General features: G+C 43.3%; 1 protein-coding gene across 5 annotated transcripts in view; it reads right to left on the bottom strand.

Annotated features, from left to right (window-relative positions):
* NINL (ninein like) overlaps window positions 1-27180 on the bottom strand; it is a 122365-nt gene that overhangs the window by 72864 nt on the left and 22321 nt on the right. For 4 of the 5 annotated variants that reach the window (XM_045528847.1, XM_045528850.1, XM_045528849.1 and 1 more), the window contains exon 2: window positions 2904-3097. In XM_045528847.1, coding sequence (XP_045384803.1) covers window positions 2904-3086 — 183 coding nt within the window. In that variant the 5' untranslated portion in view covers window positions 3087-3097. Of the gene's footprint in view, window positions 1-2903; window positions 3098-5004; window positions 5088-27180 lie in introns of those variants that run through there. The other variant, XM_045528848.1, reaches the window with a different exon arrangement.

A 27180-nucleotide genomic window follows, 5' to 3' on the forward strand; every position in this document is an offset into this window, starting at 1 on the left:
TTCCTGGCCTCAGGGGATCCTCCCACCTTAGCCTCCCAAAGTGCTAGGATTACATATGTGAGCTACCACGCCCAGCCTGTATTTTCAATAACACTATGTTAAGAATCATTTTATTGACAGAAGAATTCTTTCTCTGCCCAAATTTAAAATACTCGAGGTTTAAAATCCTCACCACTGGTTTAAAAAGTCAAACAAACAAACAAACAAAAAAACCAAGATGACATAAAATAGGTATGGAAATTTTTCATAAAAGTCACAAGAATTTTAGGCCATATTAACTTTCTGGCTTTGAAAGCAAACCTTGACAATGTTTCTTTAACAGAAAATAGGAATTAAAAGCAAGCATCAAAAAAATTACCTTGTTAATTCAAACACTGTAATATTGCTTTATTTTTACATTGGATTTCTGTATCAATGACTAACATCTATGCAGCATCATATATACTAGTTACTACAAGGAAATTGGATACATGGTATTGGAATTGAAAAGCCAATTCATTCTTCTGAATAAAAGATTTATCTAGGTTTTCTTTGAGACTCTCTGAAATCTCCATTATTTGGTTTTTGTTGTAGAAAATGGGGACAACCATATGGATATTTCTGGCTTAACACCTACTTCCCCTAAGACTTCTGCATGATGTTCCACCTACACAAGGGCCATGTGAGGTCTGCCCTGTCTGTAGGAGGAAGCAGAGGAGCAGTAACAGTCTGAACAGAGAAGTCACCCACTGTGACTAACTATCACAGAGGAGACAGGACAAAGTGAGGGGTGGGAGAGACAAGCTGGGTATCCCCATGATGCCGGCTGGTGAGGGCACTACTCTCAAAATGTCACAGAGAAAGAAGAAGGGGTAATGTCAGGTCAGATTCAGGAGTACTAATACAAACAGAGCTGCTTCTTAATTTATTCAACATCTGACCTGCTTTTAGGGAACAGAAAATCATGGCTGTAAGAGGGAACAGATTTAGGACAAACAGAAGGACGACAGATGGACCCACATGCAGCTCTGCCAAGGAGGAGTGTGAATCAGAAAAGGCCGGGCTCCTGTTGTATCTTTCCTTCTAACTTCCTTCCCCACAAATGTGTTAGGAGAAACTTCCAGCTTTCTAGAAGAAATACCATCTCAGAGGAACCACTTTTCAGGATGTGTGTACCATGACTGAAGTCAGAAATTTCAAGCAACCCAAGCTGATTCTTTTCCTTGCTGATGTTCAAACACTGATCATTTTTTCCTCATCATTTGATGTTCCTAAATCTTGTACCATTCCTGCACATACAAAGCATAATGTGAAGAAAGCTGGAATGATATGGTTTATCTGATAAGCAGAGTGTGCAATCTGAATCTGGGACCAAAAGTTATTCTTTTAGTTTTGAATTTTCCAAACTGTCAAAAAATATCAAGAAAACTGGATCATCTATTTATACTGCTTAAATAACCAGAGTGCTGATTTTTCACAATCGTGCCTTTTGTTCATCTAGGTCCCAAATATGATTCCAGGTGCTATCAAGGGAGGCTAGAACATTGTCCAAAACCCATTTGCTTCTTAAGTCCTTTAAAAAAAAAAAGGCAAGAATAGAATAAAAAGACAGAGAAAGGGCATGTTCTGTTTAACTGAGGCAGAGTTCTTCATGAGGGAGTGACAGTACCTTGCTCACAGGGCAGAGCAGGTTTCTTCAGGGAAGTATTAATAACAAGAGGTCAGATTCACCTGGACTCTCTCCTAGGCTGGCAGTGGGTGTTTTTTGTTTTTCTCCATTTATTTTAGCCCAAGGGCCAGTTTAGGAAAATTTACTGGCTGGAATTCTTTTCTTTCCATTCAAAATGAAAATAGTTTTATTGAGTCCTGTGGAAAAAATGTTCTTCCTTCAAAGTTAAGATGACCAAGATAACAGACACTGTTTTTAGCACTAACATATTTAACATCTGGGTATATTTAGGAAGTAGGAATGAGGGGAGATACTTTTTAGTGTTTTGATCATGAAAGCAGGTTGTTGTCTAGGACCTAGATCACCAATCTGGATAACTTTAAACTTCTGAGAGAAAAGAATTCTCCAAGTTCACACTGTCTTTCTTTTTTTTTTTTTTTTTCTTTTTTTGAGCCCACGTCTTGCTCTGTCACCCAGGCTAGAGTGCGGTGGCATAATCATGGCTCACTGCAGCCTCAAACTCCTGGGCTCAAGCAGTCTTCCTGCCTCAGCCTTCTGAGTAGCTGGGACTACAGGCATCCACATCTGGCTAATTTTTTCTATCTTTGGTAGAGATGGGGTCTTGCTCTTGCTCAGGCTGGTATCGAACTCCTAGCCTCAAGGGATCCTCCTGCCTCAGCTTCCCAGAGTGCTAGGATTACAGGTGTGAGCCACTACACCTGGCCCAAATTCACATTTCCTATCCGGCCTAGATAAAATTATGGGACACCTCTGAGTGTGAATATCCTTTGTTCTTGTGACAGTCCTTTGCCATTGTTGTGTCCAACTGCTAGATAAAGTTCAAGCTGTGACATTTCATAAGTCAATCTGCCTTCAAGGTACTTTGAGGCTATCTCTGAATGGTCACCAGCATGCGTTGCTCATAGATCCAAACCGTATGGCTGTGGTGCACCACACACCACCCATCTATATCAAACCTCCTCCCCATCCTACCCCGCAGGACAAAATGCTCCAACATCCTTCCGGAAAAACAAAACAAAACAAAAAACCTCTGGAAGTTACTATGCTAAAAAAAGCAATGTTAAGGAAACTCTTTCTACAGTGTAAGATTTCCACAGAGGGAAAAACACTATTGTACTTCCTAATAACTTTCCTTTGACAAATACCTTTACTCAACTGATATCTATCAAATACCCATAATAGCCAACTATAGAACTCTGTGCTTTTCTTTATAAGAATGGAGCCCAATACCCACCCTGGCGAAGTGGTCATTTCCAAGAAGAGTTTGCAGGAGGGCGGGCAGCTGCTTCTCCAGGTGAAGCTTAAGGCAGAGCTGGGTCAGTTCCTCACGGTCCAAAAATCCAGTCCCTGTGGTGTCACAGCTGCTGTAGACTTCCCTGAGCTGTGAGACATAGTGATTCTCTTCCTCTTCATCCATCCCATTGCAGGCTGCCCTCACCAGGGGAAAAAGAAAAACATCAGCATCCTTTCTTCACCACCTCTCCCACGTTCCCACACTGTGAAATGGGTGCAGGCCTGGACACAGGCAGGAGCTGGTGAGTGGAGAAGGCACCAGGAGCCCCCCAGGGTCATGGGCGGGAGGAATCAGCTCTACTCTTGCAGGAGGGGCCAAAGCAGGTGAACAGGGAGCAAGGGAAGAAAGATTGGTCCTTCAGTCATTGGTCACAAGAACCAGAATTTCTTTGCTGTGTAAAAAACATATATTATAGAATAATTTGAAAGTAGAGATGAGTATAAAGAGAAATAAAACCATTCAAAATTCTACCACTGCTAGGCATGGTGATGGTGGTTCACACCTATAATCCCAGCACGTTGGGAGGCTGAGGCAGGAGGATCACTTGAGCCCAAGAATTCGAGATCAGCCTGGGTAACATAGGAGGATCCTGTCTCTACAAAAATATTTTTAAAATTAGCTGGGCATGATGGTGCGTGCCTGCAGTCCCAGCTACTGGGGCTGGGGGTGATGGTTTGAGGCAAGAGGACCACTTGAGCCCAGGAGTTTGAGGTTGCAGTGAGCTATCATCCCGCCACTGCACTCCAACCCGGGTGACAGAGCAAAACCCGGTCTCTAAAATAAATAAATAAATGAAATACACAGAGAGTGTTAATAAACAAATCACAAAAGAAGAAACACACACATGATTAACCATCTAAAATGCTCAAATTAAAACAAAGAGATACTATTTGTGACTGTCAAATTATCAAGACTAAAAACCTTCGATGCTAACTGAGGCTACGGTAAGAAGGGGAATCTCACACATTGCTGGAGGAAGGGACAATTGGCAAATGTTTCTGGAAGGGACTCTGTCTACATCTTTAAAACATTCTTACTATCTTACCTAGTTATTTCACTTACATGAATTTACAGAAATTCCTTATATTTAAGAAAACAGAGCTAGAGACAAAGATATGAGTTCATCAGAATATTATTTATAGAAAGACAGGAAAAAAATAACCTAAAATATCTAACAAGAGATGAAAGTTTGATAAGTTATAGTGTATTTATATGACAGAAAGTATTGAAAATCACATTTCTGGAGAATATTTAATAGCATGGGAAGGGTAGTAGGATAAAAATAGGAAAAACTGTTTATAATAATAGCTAATATACTTACTGGTCACTTTACATATAAAACTTCATTTATGCCTTATAAAAATTCTATCAAGGAGCTTTTGCAACTTTCTGGGGGACAATACATTCAAAAAAGGGAAAAAAATGGGGAAAAAAACACTAAAATGGTAAAAGATATTTTCATGGTACTATACATTTCCTATTTTACATATTTTTATATATCTCAAGAATTTTGTAACAAGTAGAACACGTTCATAACCAGAAAAATGTTACTAAAACATGAAAAGCATTAGGTCCTAAAGATTTTAGGATTAATCATACCAAACCACCAATACTGGATTATTTTGACCCACAAACATGGCAATTTCATATGGTTTGGCCTATTATCATATGGTTCATGCACAAGAACTAAGGAATTCTAGAAAAGAAAAAATACAAGAAAATAAAAACTTGGAAAGTCAATCAAGCTCATTAATAATCAAAGAATTCATAAATATGAGACAATGTAAGGCCCAGCACAACAAATGCCAATTCGATACAGATATCATTTTAATACGGCAGGTGGTGCTTACTCGCCATTGCCTACATGCAGCAGAGAGGTCACAGTTGGAAGAAGAACGTATAGAGGGGGGCATATGTGCAGAGCAACTCCCCAATGGGAAATCTGCAAGCTCATCATCTTACTCAGGAAAGCAATATAATCAGTGACATAAAAAATTAATGTTAAGTAGACATCTCACTATGATCATAAAAGGTGAAATACCGCAACTGACTTCTGAATTAAACACCTGTTGATAAGCTGTAAAAACATCCAGTGTCCACCCTGAGAATGAACATGATCGCAGGTGTAAGAGATGATGAACCTGCTCCACATCTGCGTGGGCTCACCCTGTTTGCTAAGCAAGTTATTTATCCCTTCTCAGACAGGCGTACATAGAAGTAAGAGTGAGCAGTGAACGTCCGCCCCTCTTTCCAACTGTTTTGAGATGGTTAACTGCAAAAAAAAAAATCCAGAATGAAAATGGACAGAAAAACATAAACCATAAATCAGAAGGCAAGCTAAACAATCTATTAATAAGTCAACATCTGTCAAACTGCAGGTTTCCCTCCCTAACTGGGACACTCTACCCTCCTTGGTGAGCTATGTAAAACTGCTGATATATGCAAATGCTAATTTTTGATAAGCAAGTAGTAAACTGACAGGAGAACGAACCCACAGTGAGAAAGACCAGTGGTAGAATTCAGGATCTGAAAGGCAGGGAACGAGGGCACGGAAGGCGGAGTGGCTGGGAGGAAGCACCCCAGGGAGAACTAAACAGCACACCTCCAGCAGGGCTCATCTGCACCCCAGGGCCCGATTTCCTGGTGCTCCTCCCCCACCTCCACCATGTGTCTCCACAGATCAAGAACATATCTATTTTATCTTTAGTTGTAACTAATTCAAGCAATTAGAAATATATATTAAAAAAAAAAAAAAAAAAACCTGTCCCTCTACCCTCCCTACTTCCCAGAGGAAATCACTGTTGGGAGTTCAGGCTTTGAGCTTATTTCCAAGTCTTAGGACAATGGATGGCCAGGCACATGACACACATCCACAGTATTTTTACGTAAGTGTAACACTGGACGTATTATTTTCCAACTTGTTTTTAAGCTTACACTATCAGAGATCCTTCCATGCCTTCCTGTGCAGGGGCGTAACATCATGTATCTAAGTATCCTCCAAAAGAGACGTCAGGTGAATCCAGGGTTTTCTTACAAAACCTCCTGCAGCAAACACTCCTGCTCATTCCTCCAAGTGAGCCCTGAGAAGGGTGAACCAGCCACGTTTCCCACTGAACCCTCCCTGGCAGGCCATGCCTTCTGGATGGCTCAGGAGTACTCCCTGGGGCAGCTGGGTTTGGAGAAAGAAGCATTGAACAGCCAGACTGTTTTCCCAAGGTCAGAGGGTAAAGGAAAGAAACCTCTTCATCTCCCAGCTGTGGGCAAGTCCTGCACCAAAGCCAGCTGGGCCCTGGATGTCCGTCCTCCCTGCACCACAGCTACTTTTATTTACACAGCGAAAGGCACAAAATGGGGACTCAAGGTTCTTGCTGAGGTGCATCTTCCCCTTTCTAAACAGAAGAGAAAAAAAAGCCCCAAACTGGAGGCTGAAGAGCCCAGCTGCCCCTGGAAGGGCAGGCTCTGTATGTGGCAAGGCCTGGAGGTGAGCCAGGAACCCAGACCCACGGCACCACACACCCCCTGTGGACCAAGGAAAGGCACAAAGAAATACATAAATAACCTGCCAAGACCGCAGTGCAAGGGCAGCTCCTTCCCCATCTCCCACAGCAGCTGTGTCCCGCCAGGCCCCTCTACATTTGGGGCAGTCAGGAGGTCCCAGCCATACTAGCTCGCCTCCTCTCAGGGCCATAGATTCACATTTTTGAGGCTGGGCTGGGATTTGCAGAAGACAGGAGGAGCTTTGGTTCCCCTACAACTAGAGGAAGATGAACTATAGGAGCGTAGGCCAGCAGGGCCAGTGTTCTGGAAAGAGCAGCATCCTTGGGCCCTGTCCACGTGGGCTCACAGAACAGTGCTGAGTGCACCCAAAATGAGTCTATGGGGCAAGACTGCAAAGAAAACCGACCTTGCTAATAAAACACAAACAGGTTCTGAAAACAGGGACTCCCTCCATCGCCCTCTGCAGGAGGCTGGGGCCAGGGGCACAGGTGCAGGTGGGCAGAGCACAAGGGCCACCTCTGTCCCCGGCCAGGCAGGCACAGACTTTTCCATACTCCCCACCAACACACCAGGTTATGGCACAGTCTCTAAGGAACCTCTTTCAAGAGAGCAAACATCTTCCTGGGAGGAGGAGGTGCATATCACATACAGAGGACCCTGTCAGTAGGTGCCACAGGGCCCTGGGGGGGGGGGGAAGAGACCATCTGCTCTAGTCTGAATGTGTCCCCCCAAAATTCATGTTGAAACAGTCCCCACCATAGTGGCATCGAGAGGTGGGGCTTTTGGGGGAGTGATTAACTGCTGAGGGCTCTACCTCATGTGTGGATTACTGCCTTGTAAAAGGGCTGGTGGGAACTAGCTCAGGCCCTTTGTCCCTTCTACCCCCCACTACGTGAGGACCCAGCACCAATGCACCACCTCAGAAGCACAGACCAGGCCCTCAGCAGATGCCAGGCCTGCTGGCTCCTTGATCTTGGACTTCCCATCCTCCAGAACTGTGAGAAATGTAATCAATTCCTGTTCTTTATTGTCCAGTCTCAGGCATTTTGTTATAGCAACATAAATGGACTAAGACACCATCTAAGGACACAAGCCCCGGGAGGAGGAGTTCCCAAGACCAGGTGGGAGTGACAACCACGGTCCTCACAAGCCCACAGCCCACCTGGCCCTCTTGCCCACCAGGTGGACAGGTACCAGGGAAGGGCCCTGGCAGCACCCCAACATTCTCAGGGCCCACCTCAGTGCAGAAGGCTTGATGTGCACCCTACAAATTCCCCAAACACTAGAAATGTCTTGGATTTACGTTTTTATGCCCCACAGTCTATAATGAACCCATTCAAGCAGCAGCAATACACGATACAATTTAGCTGTTTCAAAGGCAAGGTCACCAGCATGATGTGTCCATTTAAAGTCTGGGCTGCTGCTCCCAGAACAACTGTGGATACAGGTCTAGGCTGGGGCAGGGACAAGCTGGGGACGAATTGGGAGGGGCACTCTAGGGCACTTTCAGCAAGGAGGCAGCAGCATTCTGGGAGTAGGTGGGGGGGGTGATAAGCTCTAGAACCTTCCTAGTATCTGGACTGTCACGGAGGAGAGATCTGGAAAATTGAGCCTCAGCAAATCCTTGCATGCTCTCACCACATCACATGGGACTGGCCATGGGTATGGCACACCTGCCCAGATTCCAGGATTAGGTGAGATGCAGGTGTGGACACTAGAGGTTAAAAGGCATTGAAGGGGTACTCCATGAGCACTGAAGCCATAGCCAGTGGGACAAGCCTACCCATCTGACCAACCAGCCCCCTCAAGGCAAGCTGCCAATCTGCCTCACTGTCCCCAAGCCAGCAGCTGGCATGGGCCAGGCACACTGCAGCCCTCATCACCTCCAATACACCAAGCCCTGCTCAATTCAACACAGATGAGTTACTGGCCACTCAAAGCTGCTCCTTTCCTCTCCTTTCCCTCATTCCTATGAGTCTGAGACATTGGCCAAGAGAGCAGGTGCTTCATCTACTGGCTAGCCAGGTACAGGAAAGCAGGTGGGTCAGACACAGCAGCTCTACAAGTCAGCCGAATTGCCAGGACATTTCCTAACTCCCATCCAAGACGAGGTCCACCCAGGTTTTCAAAATAATGGGAAAAAGGAGGCACTGTCTCTATTCATGCCCTCCCCTCACCCCAGGACGGCGGGGGCGTGGGCTGGTATCCTTCTGTAGCCTCTCCAATACCACATGACCAACCTTAGCAATTGGGACAGTTGCAAACCCTGGCCAGGAGGACTCAGAAAAACTCGCAGTCTCTAAAGGAAGACTTCCTTCACCTGGAAAACACAGGCTGAGCTCAGTCCACAGGGGAACACTGCTTCAGGGGGGCCAGACCACTTTAAGCATCTGCCCTGGGCTCAGGTGATGAGACACTATACAAACTGGAAACAGTGGAATTGTGGAAGGTCTCAGAAGTGCTGGAGCAGCCTGCATGTGGGGGCTCAGAAGTCCAGTGCTCACATACCTTCCATTCACTAGAGACCGGAGCCAGTGATAGGGGGACACACAGGAGAGGAAAGGGGAGTAAAGACGGGCCTGACCCAAGATGCACACATGTACACACAGAGAAAAACTGTACTATCCACAGAAGGACAAAGGAAAGTCGTTATAGTCACAAAACAGATTGCTGGACAAAAGGAATGATCAGAGACAAAGGGAGGTTTCTTGGACATTGACACATTACAGCGGCAATAAAAAAGTCAAGGGCAGGATTAGACGATCAAGACAAGGAAATCTTCCATAAAGTGTACCTACAAAGGCTGGGCATGGTGGTTCACGCCTATAACCCCAGCACTCCAGGAGGCTGAGGTGGGAGGATCGCTTGAGGTGAGCTCAGGCTCCTTCAAGACCAGCCTGAACAAGAGCGAGACCCTGTTTCTAGGAAAAATAGAAAAATTAGCCGGGCATGGTGGTACGTGCCTGTAGTCCCAGCTACTTGGCAGGCTGAGGCAGGAAGATTGCTTGAGCCCAGGAGCTGGAGGTAACAGTGAGCTATGATTGTGCCACTGTATTCCAGCCTGGGCAACAGAGTGAGACCTCATCTCTTTAAAAAAATAAAAACCACCTAAATGTAGACCTAGAAGAAAATGGGCGTGGGGGGTCCAGGCGGGAGGCTTCATGATGGTGGATTTGTCATTGATTTCTTAGATATGACACCAAGAGCACAGATAAGAAGACAAATTAAACTACATTAAACTTAAGAACTTCTGCATATCAAGGTATGTAATGGGAGAAAATATTTGCAAATCATATCTGATAAGGGGTTAATACCCTGAACATATTTTTAAAACTCCTACAAATCAACAAAATAACAAGTAACCCAATTCAAAACTGGGCAAAGGACCTGAATAGACATTTCTCCAAAGAAGATATACAAATGGCCAAAAGAGTATCAAAGGATGTTCAATATCTCTGATCAATTAGAGAAATACAAATAAAAAACACATCACCTCACATCCATTAGGACAGTCACTATCAAAAAAACCCAGGAAATAACAAATGTTGGGGAAGACATAGAGAAATTGGAACCCTTCCACTCTGGCGGTGGAAATAAAGCATGGTGGGGCCTTTTGCAACAATCTGGATGGAAATGGAGACCACTCTCCTAAGGGAAGTATTTCAAGTATGGAAAAACAAACAGCACATGTACTCACTATTAAATTGGAACTAACTGATGAGCACACTTGTGCACAGAGGGAAGTAAAACTCAGTGGAAAGCAACTAGGGGGAGAGGGGAGGAAGGGAGGGACAAAAAGTTACCTAATGGGTATTATGAACACTATTTGGGTCATAGGCACACCTATAGCCAGGACTCAAACATCATAAAAATGATCCATATAACCTAAAATATTTGTAACCCCTTAATATTTAGAATGAAAAAAAGAATGGTGCAACCCTTTGACAAATAGTACAGAGATGCCTCAAAAAACTAAAATAGAATTACCACATAATCCAGCAATGCCACTTCTGGGTATATACCCAGAAGAATTGCAAGCAGGGTCTTAAAGAGATACAGTCACACGTCACTTAGGACAGTGATATATTCTGAAAAATGTGTCCTTAGGCAATTTCATAGTCGTGGGAACACCACAGGATGTACTTACATAACCCTAGGTGGGATAGCTTACTTCATTCCTAGTCTGTATGGTATAGCCTATTGCTCCTGGGCTACAAGCCTGTACCGCATGTTAACTATTCTGAATACTGTAGGCAATGGTAACACAAACGTTAAGTGTTTGTGTATCTAAACATACTCAAACATAGAAAAGGTACAGTAAAAATACGGTACTATGATCTTACAGGACCTCCGCCCTATATGCAGTCCCTCATTGACTGAAATGTCATTATGCAGCAGTGACTGTATATACAGTGTCTGTAGGGGATTGGCTCCAGGACCCCCAGGGATACCAAAATCCACAATGCTCGAATTCCTTATATAAAATGGCGTATAAGGAACCTATGCACATCCTCCCGTATACTTTAAATCATTTCTGGATTACTTGTAATACCGAATACAATGTAAACGATATGTAAACGGTTGTTATACTGTATTGTTTAGGGAATACTGACAAGAAAAAAAGGTCTGTACATGTTCAATACAGACACAACCATCATAGGCCTCACTACCTTTTCGAACTGCAGTTAGTTGAATCCAAGGACATGAAAGGCCAACTGTATGTATGATGGGACATTATTCAACCTGCCAGAAGACCCTGGCATTTCCAACAATGTGGATGAACCTGAAGGACATTACACTAAGTGAAACAAGCCAGGCACAGAAAGATGACTACCACACGACCTCACTTATATGTAGAATTGAAACACGCTGAACTCACAGAAGCAGAGAGTAAAGTGGCAGTTGCCAGGGCCTGGGCGGTGGCCAGGGGAGGATGCGGACATGTTGCTTAAAGGGTACAAAGTTTTACTCAAGACGTGATGAATAAGTTCTGCAGATCTATTGTACAGCACGGTGACTACAGTTGCTAACAATGTGTGCTTGAAGATTGCCAACAGAGCAGATCTTAAATGTTCTTACCACAAAAATTGTTAAGTGTGTGAGGCGACAGATGTGTTCATTAGCTTGATTTAATCATTTCACAATATGTACATATAGAAAAACATTTTGTATACTATAAATATATACAGTTTTTATTTGTCAATTATACCTTAATAAAGCTAGGGTGGATGAGAAAGTTCTAGAGATCTCTTAAACAACCATGCAAATATAGTTAACACTACTTAACTGTACATTAAAAATGGTTAAGAGGGTAAATTTCATATTATATGCTTCTTACCACCATCAAAAATTTTTAAATACATATCTCAAGGAAGGAAGGAAGAAAGGAAAGGAGGAAGGGAAGAAGGGAGGAAGGGAGGGAGGGGTGGGAAGGGAAGCGAAGGGAAGGGAAGAAAGTGCTCCAAATACGATGGCCTGCTTTCTGACACTGCCTGGCTCTGTTCTCCTTGGTACTTTTATCTGGATTTTCTCTCCCCTCCCCTCAATTTAAAATCAATCCCAAAGCTCCACATTATCTTAAAGCCCAGAAAAGAGAAGAGAAGAGGGAAATTACTGGAATAATGAACGTGTTTCCAAGCAGACAGATGGCAAAGTCCTACCACATGTGACAACAAATGAAAAACACCCACATCAAGCATACCCTCATGAAATTTGAAAACACCAGAACAAACAAATGAACAAGTCCTATGAACGTGCAGAGAGAAAGAGCTATTCCACACCACAGGAGCAGGGATCAGCACGGCACGGTGCCCTCAGCAGCAAGGACGCGAGTTGAGGACTGACCTGAGGCCTTCCGTGTTGAGGGAAGAGGACTTTCAACCTAAACGGGAAGCTGCTGAACATGCGGAACGTGCACCGCAGAAGACACAGGCTCCGGACCCGGGCCCCATCCAAGCAGTGGAGGCTTTGTTGTGCGAGGCCCAGGGCTAGAGGGTGACCCACCCAAAACAGACGCTGTGTACAGCCGGCTGAGCATTTGGAAAGAAGTAGGAGTAGGCTTTTGACGGAGCTGATGGAGCATTGGGGGAAAAAAGGGTAAGTACAGTAAAACTAAGTCAGCAGTAAACCCAGACATTTCCCTCCATAAAGCCATGCCTGGCAAAAGAATGGAAATTAATCATGGCAAACTTCTTGGTTCTGCCATGGACAAGTTGTAATAGCAAAAATGCACACCAAATACTGAATGAAAATTTTGATATCATAAGAGAATAAAGGAAAGGCTATAGGAAGGCTGAACTCTTGTCCAGTAACAAGAAAAGCCCAGAGGTTGTAAGAAATAATGGTGCAAAGCATTATTGCTTAGGAATGCAGATAAAATACCCAGATGAACATCTGAGAGTGGATGTGGTTGCCTCTAGAGAGAGGGATGGGGCTGATGAAGGGAGTGGAGGTTGGCTGCTGTCAGTATACACTTTTCAAAACTTTCTGATTTTTAAACTATGCGAGTATGTTATTTGACAAAATAAAAACTGAATTAAATCCAACAGGTCAATGAACCAAGCACCTACTGGTTCTATCCATACACACACAACACAGCAAATGCTCTTGGAAAATGTGGAAGTTTATTACCAAGCCAGCCTTTCCCAGACACAAAGATTAGAAAACCGTACAGAACAATAAAGAGTAAATGCTGGATTTCACAGACTTGAGCACCCCACACGCATGTCGGTGTGGCCATCCGGCAGTGCCACCCTCTGTGGGCGATGCGTTGTGTGGAGGTGCCATCCAAGGGGGCAGGAAGGTCCCCTGGAAAGAGGGGCACTGTGCCTCATGCCTTCGTCATTCAGGAGAGGCACAGGTACCAGGACCCTGTGTCCCCTGCAGGGCCCACAGTGGCATCCCACAGGCCTCCATAAACAGGGCTCCACACCTGAGTCAAAATGTGCCTCCTCACTTGCATTTCTGCTGCTCTGCCTCGCTCTCCTCTCGCAGAGACCCGCCCTCTGCTTCACCAGCAGTGGTGTCCCTGAAGTCAGCAAACTCCCTTGCCGGAGGCTTCCCTTGGGGTGGAGAGCTCAGTTTATCTGAAGGAGGGATGTCCTGACTTGAGAGGTGGATGACTGGCCTGCACTCAGGCCAGCTCTGGCCTGTCCCAACCCTGCAATGTCAACTGAAAGATAAACACGTGTCAGGAGCAGGGAGGGGCAGGTGTAGCCTCTACACCTCGGTCACTGTCCTCTATGTGGGATGATTCCTGTGATCACTAGGCTAGGGGAACTCTGTGTTTCCATTTAGTTTTCTTCCTCTGAAAGAAAGCAGCAGCTAAAAGTTGTGGGGCTCCTCCCACTTCTCCTCTTGCCTATGACATTGTGAAGAAGCATCACTCCAGCACAGTTGGACAACCCCCAAAAGGGAGGAAGTCTGTTCTAACTCTTGTAAAATTACTACATGGTATATTATTCTTCTCCCCACAAAATGAATTTCATCAAAATGTGCTTTCCAGAGTTCTCTCAGTGCGCCCCAGCTTCCTCTGGGTAAGGAATACTCCAACGCCTGGACCTGGCGTAGATGGTGATCGGCCCTGGGGTGTCTCCAGGACAGTCACGGCCCTGGCCTTTCATGTGTGGCTGCCTGCAGGGCGCACTTGCCAGCACGGCCTTTGCTGCCAGGCCCAGATGTGGCCCAACCCCGGTGGCCGTGGAGCCAGAGGTGCCAGGCAGGGATGGGGAGCACCGCGGTGGGCTTCAGGCCCCGACCAAGGGCGGTGCCGAAGACAGTCCCCAGCCAGGGGCCCTCAGCACCTGTCAGCCTGCTACTGCCTGACAGTCCCTGCCCACTGACATGCAGTGTTTGATCAAATGATGTGAGTGATGCCCTTCAGCATCCAGCAGGTACTTAATAAATGTTATTAATACCAAACTGTACATTAAATGAATTGGGCCAGGGTTCAATTCCTTAAGGGAGTGCTGAAGCTGTAGAATCCAAGTTCCGATTTCCCTTGGAACACAGCCGTGTGCACGTTAATGGCATCAGCTGGGACAGCAGGGGTAAGGAATCCAGGGAACAGCCACACACCTGCCACCAAGGTCAACAGAGAGAGGCTGAGTATCACGTGCCAGCATTTTACAGCACTGGAATCTTCCTGAGCCATAAGAAGACAGCCTTGAATAAACTGAGAAGTTGGTAGTACTGACTCCACAACTATGGGGACCCAGTGACCTTGCCCCACACCTCACTGCAAGGCCACAGGATCTTCACCTGGCCAGGGAGGGACGCTCAGTTCTGGGAAAGTCCCAGCTCCTCTGTCTCAGCTTCCCCAGAGGTCAACAGGGTGGACGAAAACACCTCCTGGCAAGCTGCTGAGGGGACGGCTGCAGAAAATGCCAGGTGACAGAAACTGCTGCTTACCCTCATGACTCAATGTAACACCACCACCAGTAACAACCAGAGTTCCTGTCCCCACCTACAGGTGCCCAGAACCAGAGTCTTCATGCTGCTCAAATCCTGTTTCCAGAAGGCCTCACTGCAAAATGGCGTGCCCCTCCATCCCTCCCTCCTTAGAAAAGCAATCAACTTAAATTACAGAACACTAAGGTGAGAAAGTCTGCCTTCACTCTGCCCCCTAGGGAACCCACAGCACATGAACCCCGAGTCTTCTGTGTCGACTCCCCAAGGCCTCTGCCTGAGGGCACAGGCAGAACACCCTTGCCCTGTAATCCTTCCACAGACCCGCAGGAAGGAGGAAAGAAACACAGGCAGAGCCTTCCCTGAACTCTCAGGTGAGACATTCATCCAGCACCGCTCCCCAACCACCCCCAAACCCTGCTTGTTCCTGGGTGGCCTCCAGGCCCACTCAGGTACCTACGCGCAGGCCTCAAAACAAAGAGGTTCATTATAAATAATAAACACTACTTACCTGGGTAGTTCAAAGGCCTCTTCAGTTTCTTCTTCCTCCAAATTGAATTATTTAATACTCCTTAGAGTTCCACATATGCATAAAATGTTTGCACAGCAAAACCACCTGAAAACCTGGCTGACATTTAGCAGCTAACTACAAAATTCAGGGCCACATTCCAGATAAAGAGGAACATTTGGTTTCTCATAGTTTCATTTTTGAAATTGGAACGAGAATCTCAATAATTTTAATGCTATAAAGCTTGATTTAAAATACGAATATAAACTTTGCTACCAGGTGAAGGAAAATCATGTTTTCATCCAGGGGAGAAAAACCTATCCCCAAACAAACCAGATACTGCCCTAGAGACAGACACTACTGGCCTTCTCTCTGCAGAACAATGCAGCCCTCTGGAGGCTGAAGGAGCAAGGTGTTGATTTGCATTTAATTTATGCACAGTGATGAGGGAATTTAATCTGTGCCCCCTAGAATCTACTGGGTAGTAAGGACAGGGAAGAGAATCGTGATCTCTAAGAAGTAGCCTAGTTGTGCCAATTGTTTGGGGACCCAGAGTACCCCACAATGGGAACAATTCCAAACAAGGCCCCCTGTAAAACCTGCTCACTCAGAATGAACAGGACCGAGGGTATCCATTCTATATCGGCTCATTCTTTATCTGGAAAGATGTTACAACCCCAATACAATATTGAAGTCTGTCTGTAGGTTCCAGCTGAACAGACCTCAGCACCACTTCAAATGACCTAGCAGTCAGTAATCAACCTTCATACTTCAGCAGTTCTAAGCTATTAGAATTAACTTCTATATTAACTGTTTTCATGGCTTTTGCTTATTTTTCAAAATTTATGCTATTTATTTATTTTGCATACACAGGCCCTAAATAGCTCAGCAATAAAGTTTGGAAAGCCATCTTTTTTAATCGAATAAGGTCTAAGAAGCTATCTTTTTTATTGTTCCAATCCCAACAATATAAAAATAAGCTGATACCTCATTTAAGTGTTAATTATCATAATATTTGCTTTCCCTACAAAGTAGATTTTTAGACCAAAAATTAAATATATCAAATTTTAAAACTCTCCTAGAAAACCTATCTTTCTGGGCTCTCCTAAAGAAAACATCTTGGTATATAACAATGGCAGACTCAGGTAGCAGAGTCACCAGTTCTAATGTGGGCTCTGCCACTTCTTAGCTCTGTGACCTTGGACAAGTTACATCACTTCTCTGAGCCTGGTCTCAACAACCTCATCGGGACATTTTGAGAATTAAAAGAGTTAATGTTAAGCACGTTAACATGTTTAGGTACTGAAACCAGTGCCTAGCACATAGTAAGTATTGAATAAATGTCAGCATATCCCCGCTATATGGGTAGACAAATCTGAGGCTGTACACACATCTCTAACCATCTGCAAGCTAAGTGGATGTTTACAGCTTCCAAGATAAAGAATTATATACAGCTAATCTTATAAATTCTTATTGTATGTCAATGTATGCAAAGATTTAACCACACTAACTAGATACATAAATATAAAAACCAGCATTATTATAATTTTGGTTTATAATTTGTCTTTTTTCCCATAAGATTTAAAAGGCAATAATTATCAATCCATGTTAATGAGCACACAAGGTATAAAACTGTAATTAGTGACAATAATATAATGGGGGGAAGAGATATTTAGGAGCTGAGTATTTGCATAATATTTAAACTAAATTGGCAATATTAAAACTAGATTAATATATATTTAAGATGTTAATTGTAATTCCCAAGGTAATCACTAAGAAAAATACTTTAAAAATATACAGAAAAACGAAACGAATCAAAATGGTACATTTAAAAAACTGGGTTTTTTTTGTTTTTTGACTTTTTTTTGAGGCAGAGTCCCACTCTGTTGACCGGGCTAGAGTGCCGTGGCATCAGCCTAGCTCACAGCAACCTCAAACTCCTGGGCTCAAGCAATCCTTCTTCCTCAGCCTCCCGAGTAGCTGGGACTACAGGCATGCACCACCATGCCCGGATAATTTTTTCTATATTTTAAGTTGTCCAGCTAATTTCTTTCTATTTTTAGTAGAGACAGGGTCTCGCTCTTGCTCAGGCTGGTCTGGAACTCCTGAGCTCAAACAATCCTCCCGCCTCAGCCTCCCAGAGTGCTAGGATTACAGGCGTGAGCCACTGCGTCTGAGCAAAAAAACTGAAGTATTTTAAAAAGGCAGTAATGGAGGAATTAAAAAAGAAAAAAACACAGAAAATAGATTAAGTGGAAGCAATACCTCAATCTTTATCACTATTCACATTAAATGTAAACAGATTAAATTCTGCTATTAAAAGACATAGGCAGATTGAATTAAAAAAAGAGATCTATCCACATGTTATCTACAGGTCTACAGGAGACACATTTCAGATATGAGGAAACAAAGATGAAGCCGAAAAAGATAGAAAAAGATACTCCATACAAATACCCAAAATAGAGCTGGATTGACTATATTAGCATCAGACAAAACGGATTTTAAATCAAAAAGATTACAAGAAACAAAAAAAGGACACCATATATAGATAAAAGGATCAATACAGCAAGAAGACATAACAATTACAAATGCAAGCACATCTAACAACAGAGGCCTGAAACACAGGAAGCAAAAATTGACAAAAATGAAGGGAGAAATAGCTCAACAATGGTAGTTGGAGACTTTAATGCTCCACTTTCAATAATCAATAGAACCAGAGAGAAGATCAATAAGAAAATAGAGTACTGTAACAACACTATGAACCAATTACACCTCATAGACATCAATGAGACCTTCCACCTGACAACATCAGAATATACGTTATTCTGAAGCACATATGGAACATTCTTGAAGATAGATAACATGTTAGGCCACAAAAAAGTCTTGCAAAATTTTAAAAGATTGAAATCATACAAAGTATCTTTCCCAATCACCATGAAATGAAACTAGAAAGCAATAATAAAAGGAAAACTGGAAAATTTTAAATGTGGAAATTCAGCAACACACTTTTAAACAGCCAACTGGTCAAAGAAGAAATCGCTAAGGAAGTTAGAAAATATGTTGAGACTAATGAAAACAAAAACACACCCAAAATTATGAGATGCATTAAAAGTAATAAGGGAAGTAACAGTTACAAATACATACAATAAAAAATAAGAATGGTCTGAAATCAACATAACTGAATACAGTAAGAATCAAGAAAAAAGAAGAGGAAACTAATCCCTAAGCTACTAAAAGGGTGGAAATCATTAAGATCAGCGTATCTATAAATAGAGACCAGAAAAACAATAGAGAAAAATCAATAAAACCAAAAGTTGGTTCTTTAAAAAGATCAACCAAATTGACAAACCTTTAGCTAGATGGACTAAGAATAAACAGAGAAGACTCAAGTTACTAAAATTGGAAATGAAAGTGGGGCATTTCTGCTGATTTTATAAAAATAGGAAGGATTATACAAGAATACTGTAAATTTTATGCCAACAAATTGAATAAACGAGATGAAACAAAAATTCCTAGAAACACACAATCTACCAAAGCTGACTCATGAAGAAATATAAAATGTGAATAGGTCTATAACTTAAGGAGATGGAATCAGTTAAAATGAACAGACAGGCGGGGCACCATGGCTCATGCCTAGTACTTTGGGAGGCTGAGATGGGAAGTTCGCTTGAGGCCAGGAGTTCAAGACTAGCCTGAGCAAGAGCAAGGCCCTACAAAAGGTAGAAAAATTAGCTAGGCATGGTGGTGCACACCTGTAGTCCCAAGTATAATACTTGTGAGGCTGAGGCAGGAGACTGCCTGAGCCTAGGAGTTTGAGGTTGCAGTGAGCTATGATGACACCTTTGCACTCTAGCCCTGGCAACAGAACAAGACCCTGTTTCAAAAAAAAAATTTTTTTAACATACATTTCACAAAAAAAGATATATAAATGGACAAAAATCACATGAAAAGATGCTCAGTATCATTAGTCATTAGGGAAATGCAAACGAAACAACTTTTTTTTTTTTTTTGACACAGTGTCTCGCTCTGTCACCCAGGCTAGAGTGCAGTGGCATCATCATAGCTCAGTGGAACTTCAAACTCCTGGGCTCAAGCAATCCTCTTGCCTCAGCCTCCCAAGTAGCTGGGATTATAGGTGTGCACCACCATATCCAGCTAAGTGTTCTATTTTTTAGTAGAGATGGGGGTCTCACTCTTGCTCAGGCTGGTCTTGAATTCCTGAGCTCAAGCAATCCTCCCACCTCAGGCCCCCAGAGTGCTAGGGTTACAGGTGTGAGCTGCGGCACCTGGCCAACAAAATAATATTTTATTCTCGCTAGGACAGCTGTACTCAAAAGGACAGACAATAGCTAGTATTGGAGAGGACGTGGAGAAATTGGAACCCTCATGTAGCACAGTCACTTTGGGAGACCACTTGGCACTTCCACAAAATGTTAAACATAGAGTTACTATACAGGTTGAGTATCCCTTTTCCAAAATGCTTGGGAGAAGTGTTTTAGATTTGGGGTGTTTCCAGATTTTAGAATATCTGCATCATACTTACCAGTTAAGCATCCCAAATGCGAAAATGCAAATGTTCCAACAAGCATTTTGGCACTCAAAGTTTTAGGTTTTGGAGCATTTCAGACTTGGGATATTCAGACTTGGGATGCTCAACCTGAATGACCCAGCAATTTCAGTACTAGGTGTACACACAAGAGAAATGAAAATATGTCTACACACAAACTTGTATGTGAATATTCACAGCAGCACTATGCACAAGAGCCAAATAATAGAAAGAACCCAAATGTTGAATCATCAACTGAGGATGGACAAACAAAACAAAGGCTATCCACACAGTGGAATACTGTTCAGCAAGAAAAAGCAAGTACATTCTGCAACATGGATGAACTTGTCTCTGTGTAGCTATAATGGAAATACCTGAGGCTGGGTAATTTATAAACAAAATGGGTTTATTTGGCTCATGATTTTGTGGGCTCCACAGGAAACATGATGCTAGCATCTGCTTCTGGTGAGAGCTTCTGGGAGCGTTCACTCATGACAGAAGGCTTAGGAGAGCTGGTGTGTGCAGAGAGCACATGGAGAGAAATGAAGCAAGGGAGAGAGGAGGGAGGTACCAGGCTCTTTTAATAAAACCTGCTCTCATGGGAACTAATAAAGTGAGAACTCACTCACCACCACGAGGACAGCACCAAGCCATTCATGTGGAATCCACCCCCATGACCCAAACACCTCCCATCAGGCCCCACCTCCAACCCTAGAGACCAAATTTCAAATTGTCCTTGAACATCAGGTTTGGAGGATCAAATATCCAAACTATGCAAGCCTCAAAAATCATTTTGCTAAGTAAAATAAGCCAGATAAAAAAGACCACATACTGTATGATTCCTTCACTAAAGTATCCAGAAAACAGCAATCTATAGAGACAGAAAGTAGATTAGTAGTTGCCTTAGGCCTGGGGCAGGAAAGACACACCGATGAGAACTAGGAGGGACTTCTATGAGTACATGTTTTCTTTTGGGGTGATGAAAATGTTCTCAAATGTGACTATGGCAATATTTGCACTACCCTGTAAATATAATGAAAACCACTGATTTAAACATTTTAAATGGGTGGACTCTATGATATATAAATTACATATCAATAAAGCTGTTAGAAAATAAAAAATAAAAGGCAAATAACTTGAAAAATATATGGAACAAAAAAAAAAACTGGCTAGTATTCTTAACATGTAAAGAGTTCTTCCAAACTACCAAGAACATATATTTTGGAGACAGAGGCTCATTCTGTTGCCAGGCCTAGAGTGCAGTGATACCATCATAGCTCACTGAAACCTCAAACTCCTGGGTTCAAGCAATCCTCCTGCCTCAGCCTCCTGAGTAGCTAGGACTACAGCTATGAACCATCACGTCTGGCTAATTTTTTAATATTTTTGTATAGACAGGATCTTGCTATTGCCCAGGCTAGTCTTGAACTCCTGGCCTCAAGCAATCCTCCTGCCTTGGCCTCCCAAAATGCTGGGATTACAGGTATGAGCCACCATGTCCATCCTGACATAAGGTTGGAAAAGGTGCTTTAAACTATTAACAACATTTCTATTTGTCCCCAGATTTCAATTTACTCCCTAAAAATTAAAAGATACCTTTCCCCCTTTTAACTGAAAAGTTTCCACAAATCTTGAATCCCATGACTGACTCAAGCTGTCTCCTCTCCTCCAATCTCCCAATCTGACCTCCCTCTAAGTGAGAGGGAGACAGGGAAACCTGGAAGTTTTGGACAACCCCCCTCTATTTCAGAAGCCCAGAGGGTGGATGAGCACCCTATGACCTCTCGCTTCCTAGCTCTGAGAGGGGCAGCTCACATGGACACCCCTGCACCATGCCCATCCTAGGACCCACCGGGCAAATGTACTGCAGTGCTGGTCTCCCCCAGGACCCCTGCTATGAGGGCACATTTAAGATGGCCACTGCCACTCAACCAGTCCAGTGTGGCTTGATCTCAAGAGCTCTGCTGCAACACCTGGGATGGTAGGTCTGGTCCCTTAGCGGCTATGTGGCCTCCATCAAGTGGCTTACACTCGCTGGGCCTGGGCTTTCTGAGATATCAAATGAGGAAGTCAAACCTGGTGCCAAGCACCTTCATGCTCGGAGATTCTCATTCTCATAACATCTTCTGGGCTCCCCTCCCCACTGAGCTCCAAGAGAGTCCCGAGGGGGAGGTCACCGGGGCACCCAGCAGTCTGGGCTTCGACACAGCATTCCAGCATTCTGGGGGTTCTGGCATTCTGGGGTTCTGGCATTCTGGAGGTGGTGATCACTTGAGGCTGCAAGGACAGTGGGCTGACCCCCGCCCTGCGGCCTCATCTCCCACACCCAGCAACGCTCAGAATCCGGCTTTGCTAGAGACACTCTCTCTAGCCTTTGCTCAGCGTGGGCCTGGCTCACAGAGGATCCTTGATCACCGTCTGCTGAGTCGCATTTCCTCTCTCTCTCTCCTGCTCCATGCTGGGAAAAAGGCAGTAGGAATTTTTCTTTTACATCCAAACAAAGACTGGCAGAAACTCATCATGCACAAGTGGAAGCAAATAATTACGTGAGCAGAAGTAGTGGGGCAGAGCACAGCGGCTCAGCAGCGTCAGTGGGAAAGCCCCTCAGACCCCAGACCCCCTGACTCGCCAGTGCAGCCCAGAGCCTGTCACCCTTTCCAACCGACTCCAGGATGTCCAGAACACATGGGCATGTTTTTTACAAAATGTTTCCACACGGTTAAGGTCAAGGGTCAGGTCCATTTAGAACTCAAAAGATAACATTTACAAGGTTCTAGCTAAGCTTGTTGTACCCCCAGCTGTCTGCAAACATGCTTCTAAAAGGGGAAAACTTTTAGAGCCAAAAGAATGAAATAAAGCAGATCAGCAATGAATTCAATGCTGACAGGACAGTGAAAAGAACCTAAAAAACATTCAGTGTCTACATGACAGAGGGCATTAGTCTCTCTTTTTCAAACACTTCGGCTCACATCATGTTTACTTAAAGAAAAAAGAAACCTGCCCCCAAGAGATGTAGAAAAAAGAAGGTAGGAAGCTATTTTCCTTAAGCTTTTTCTCATTTTCTCCTTTCCTCCATTCAAATTAAAAATCTACTAAAAGAAATGTAATACATACTCCTGAGTTTGTAAGGCCAATTCCACCTTTAGCCCATTAATCAAACACAGAAGTGGATTCCAGAGCTTTTGTTCCAAGCCGTGCCAGCACTATACAGACAGACACACCCTCCTCGCTCTTCTATCAGAATCGTGGAGGGACCAACAGGCCTTCAAATTGAAGTCAACTCAGCCAGGTCTAGAAATATCCCTCGGGAGGCTGAGAGGCTCTGGAAAGATCCACACTCCAGGCTGTGAACCAGAAGAAGGAAAGAGAGGGAATGAGCAGGTATGGGAAAAGAAAGGAGACACAGAAAAGGAATTCAGACTAGCTCTGGTGGGTTCTTACAGCTCCGGTGACAAATTCTGGAAGGGCAGAGCCTATCTGGGAAGGCCAATAAATACCCCACGCCATTCAGGTATTCCATTAGTCCCGAAAATCAGGGTCTGCTAGAGTCGATGACAGGGTGAGCGAAGACACCCAGGGGAAGTGGCTGGTGCAGGCTGGGCTCTCACTGAAGGGGTGTCTAGGCCCACCCCTTCACTTTTGCAGATGAGGGCACTGGCGCAGGGGCCTTGCTCATTGTGGCCTCCAGACCCACTATGCCCAGAAGTTATTCCTCTTGCTAGGCTGCCCAGGCTGGAGTACAGCAGCTACTCATAGGCAAAGATCACTGCAGCCTCAAACTCCTGGGCTAAAGTGATCCTCCCACCTCAGCCTCCCGAGTAGCTGGGACTACAGGACCGCACCACCACGCTTGGCTAATTTTCCAATGTTTCATATACACTAAGTCTTGCTATGTTGCTCAGGCTGGTAACAAGCAATCCACCTGCCTCGGCCTCCCAAAGTGCTAGGATTACAGGCTTGAACCACCAGGCCCAGCCTAATTTATCTTTTTTGAGGATCACAGGATTTATTAAATCTGTGACTTGAGATCTTTTGCCAGCTTTGGAAAAGCCTCAGCCATTATTTCTTCAAACACTGCTTCTGCCCTGTCCTCCCCTGACCTCCTTCCAAGACCTCAATTACAGAGACACCAGACCTTCTGTGGCACCCTCTGTGTTTCCTATCATTTTGTCTCTTCACGCTTCACGCTGGACACTTTCTTCCAGTACCTAATATTCTCTGAGCTGTGCCTATTCTGTTAACGTAACCACTGTGTTAATGTTAATTACTGTGTCTTTTCATCTCTATTATATTTTACAAGCTACTATGTCCTGTTAAATAGTTTGTAGTTTTCTGCAGGAATTCTCAATCTTGTCACCTATTTCCTTCAACACAGTAAGTTTAATTGCTTAAAAAGCTGTGTCTGACAACCCCAACATCAGGAATCCCAGGGACTCTGCTTCTGCTGTGTGTGTCACTTGAGTTTTCCGTTCACGTTATCATAGCTCCAGGGGACTAAGCATTTTGATCGTGTGCCAATGTATTTAAAACTAGAAAAAAATATGAACGTGAGGATGATTTTCTTCTCCCCCAGACAGAAATGGGCATCAGCACTCTGATAATATCCAAAGTCAAGATAATAGGTTGAGACGAATAAAAATTGGGTTTGGTTCCCAAAAAGGCCAATCTGTTTCCAGTTCACTCCTGTTCCCAGGGCATAGTCTTTCTCATGGCCCTCACCTAAATCGCAGGCAGTTTATTAGGCATCTACTTGGGTGCTACCTGGGCATCAATTTTTGTCCGCATAAGCTTATGAGGCTGTCAAAAGTGCTGCTCAGCCTCTCGGGCAACTCTTCTAGAATGCGCAATGACTCCCAGGACAAGGAAACCCCAAATGTCATAGGTACCCTCTGAGGTTTCTAGAGCTTCTAGAGCTTGATGGATTAATTCTTTACAACCTTGCAAATTCTTCAATGTCTTCAAGTAGATGTTTAAAAAGTTTGTCCAGCATTTTCTACTTGACCATAGCAAGAGATCTGAATTACCTAGTCCTACATGACTACATTGTAAGTATTTTTCAACTCTACGAGACAATATTTTTATTGGTTTTTTTTAATAGTCAAGACTATTTGCCTTTACACACATATTTACCACTTTTTTTGTTTTTCCTTCTAACTTTGCATCTTAGATCATCTTTCTTTTGTCTAAGTACAGGATTCAAAACTTCCTTTATTTTGGGTGTGCTCATGTCAAACTCCCAATTTTTGTGTGTTTGAAATTTCTTTCCTTCACCTTCCTTCGTAAAAGGTATTTCCACTGCATACAGATTTCTTGTGGCATGCTGAAGATCGTACTGTCTTCCGGTTTCTGTTGTTACTGTTGAAAAGTCAACTGTCAGTCTATCTAAAGTAATCTGCGCTTTTTCTCTGGCTAATTTTAATAATGCCTATTTTATTTCCTATCATTTCATCATAATGTATTTTTCTAAATTTATCCTGCCCGGTTATCACTAAGTTTCTTGACCTACGGGCTCATGTACCATTAGTTCTGGAAAATTCTCAGTCACCATTTCTTCAATTATTGCCTCTGTTTCATTGCATCCTACTAAGACTCAAACTAAAATGTGTCAGACCTTCCCACTCTAGCAATTCTCTCTTAACCTCTATTCCCTCTACTTTTTTGTTTCCATATGCTACATTCTGTATAATTTTTACTAGGCCATCTTCTAGTTTACTAATTCTTTGTTTAGCTCTAATCTACTGTTAAGCATATCCATTGACTTCTTAATTTTAATCACTGTATCTCTAAATCCTAGGATTTCATTTGTGTTCTTTTTCTAATTTGCCATGTTAAAATTTTCAAGCTTGGCTTTTCTTTCTTTCATGGTAATTATGGCCATTCACCAGGCATGGTGGTTCACACCTGTCCTGTAATCCTAACACTTTGGGATGCTCAGGCAGCAGGATTGCTTGAGGCCAGGAGTTTGAGACTAGTCTGGGCACCATAGTGAGACCCCATTTCTATAAAAAATTTAAAAATTAGCAGGTTGTGGGTCTGTAGTCCTAGCTACTTGGGAGGTTGAAGTGAGAGGAATGCATAAGCCTGGGAGTTTGTAGCTGCAGTGAGCTATGATCATGCCACTGTAATCCAGCCTCGGTGACAGAGTGGGACCCTCTGTCCCAGAGAAAACATAAAATGATGGCCATTGTTTTAAAGTCTCTGTCCAATAATTCTATTAATAATATGTCTTTGTGGCTCTCTTTCTGTTATCATTTTGTTTCTACTGATCCTGGCTTACGGTGTCTTGTTTCATTGTGTATATCTGGTTATATCTGACTATCTGTGGACACTGTATGTGAAAATTACTTGGGGTGTTGTGATACATAGGATAATTAAATCTTCCGCTGGAGAAGACTGTCCATTTGCTTCTGCCGGTAGTTGTCTAGGGGAAGTACCAATCTGAGACCATCTTAATTGACATTTGCTGGGCATGGTGACGTGCACCCATGATCCCAGCTACTCAGGAGGCTGAGCTGGGAGGATTGCTTGAGCCCAGGAGTTCAAGACCAGCAAGACTTTGTCTAATAAATAAATAAATAAATAAATAAATAAATAAATAAATAAATAAAGTAGTTGGTACCTATATCATGCATATTATAAATATAAGAATGCTAAAGAGGCCACATCAATCAATAGACTTCAAGAGGTAGAGTATTAATTACCAAAGATAAAAGGACTGCTCATAGTGGTAATTCACCACAAAGACATGCCATAACACATAACAGAGTGCAAAATAAAGCAAAAACAGAAAGAATGGAGAAACAAGACAATTCCACAATCGCAGTTGGAAATGTAAATTCTAGTTTCTAAGCAATTTATAAAATCAGATCCATAAAAGGAATTAATAAGGAGGTAGATGATCTAAACAACACTATCAACCACCCTGTCTAAAGATAAATATGCTGAGTAGAATAAGCAGTAATTAGCCTTTATTTAATAATAATTTATTTTATCTCCTTGGAACTTATAAGGATTTTTAAACAGTCAAGTCTTCCCAAAGAAGTCGACCAAGGTAATTTGCACTGATAACTTTTTCCTTCTTGACAAACCTTTCTGAACATGGAGACTCATTCAATACCATTCCATTGTCCTCAAAGTACCATCATGTTATTCTTTCCTCTTAAACATTTTAAAATTCTCTACTTCCCAGCACCAAGGAGGCTGATGGGAAGCCCGGGTTCCCTTCAGAAATGTCTTTATAGCCAACCACAGTAGACAGG

This window comes from Lemur catta, chromosome 17 (assembly GCF_020740605.2).
Source record: "Lemur catta isolate mLemCat1 chromosome 17, mLemCat1.pri, whole genome shotgun sequence".
NCBI classification, from domain to species: domain Eukaryota; kingdom Metazoa; phylum Chordata; class Mammalia; order Primates; family Lemuridae; genus Lemur; species Lemur catta.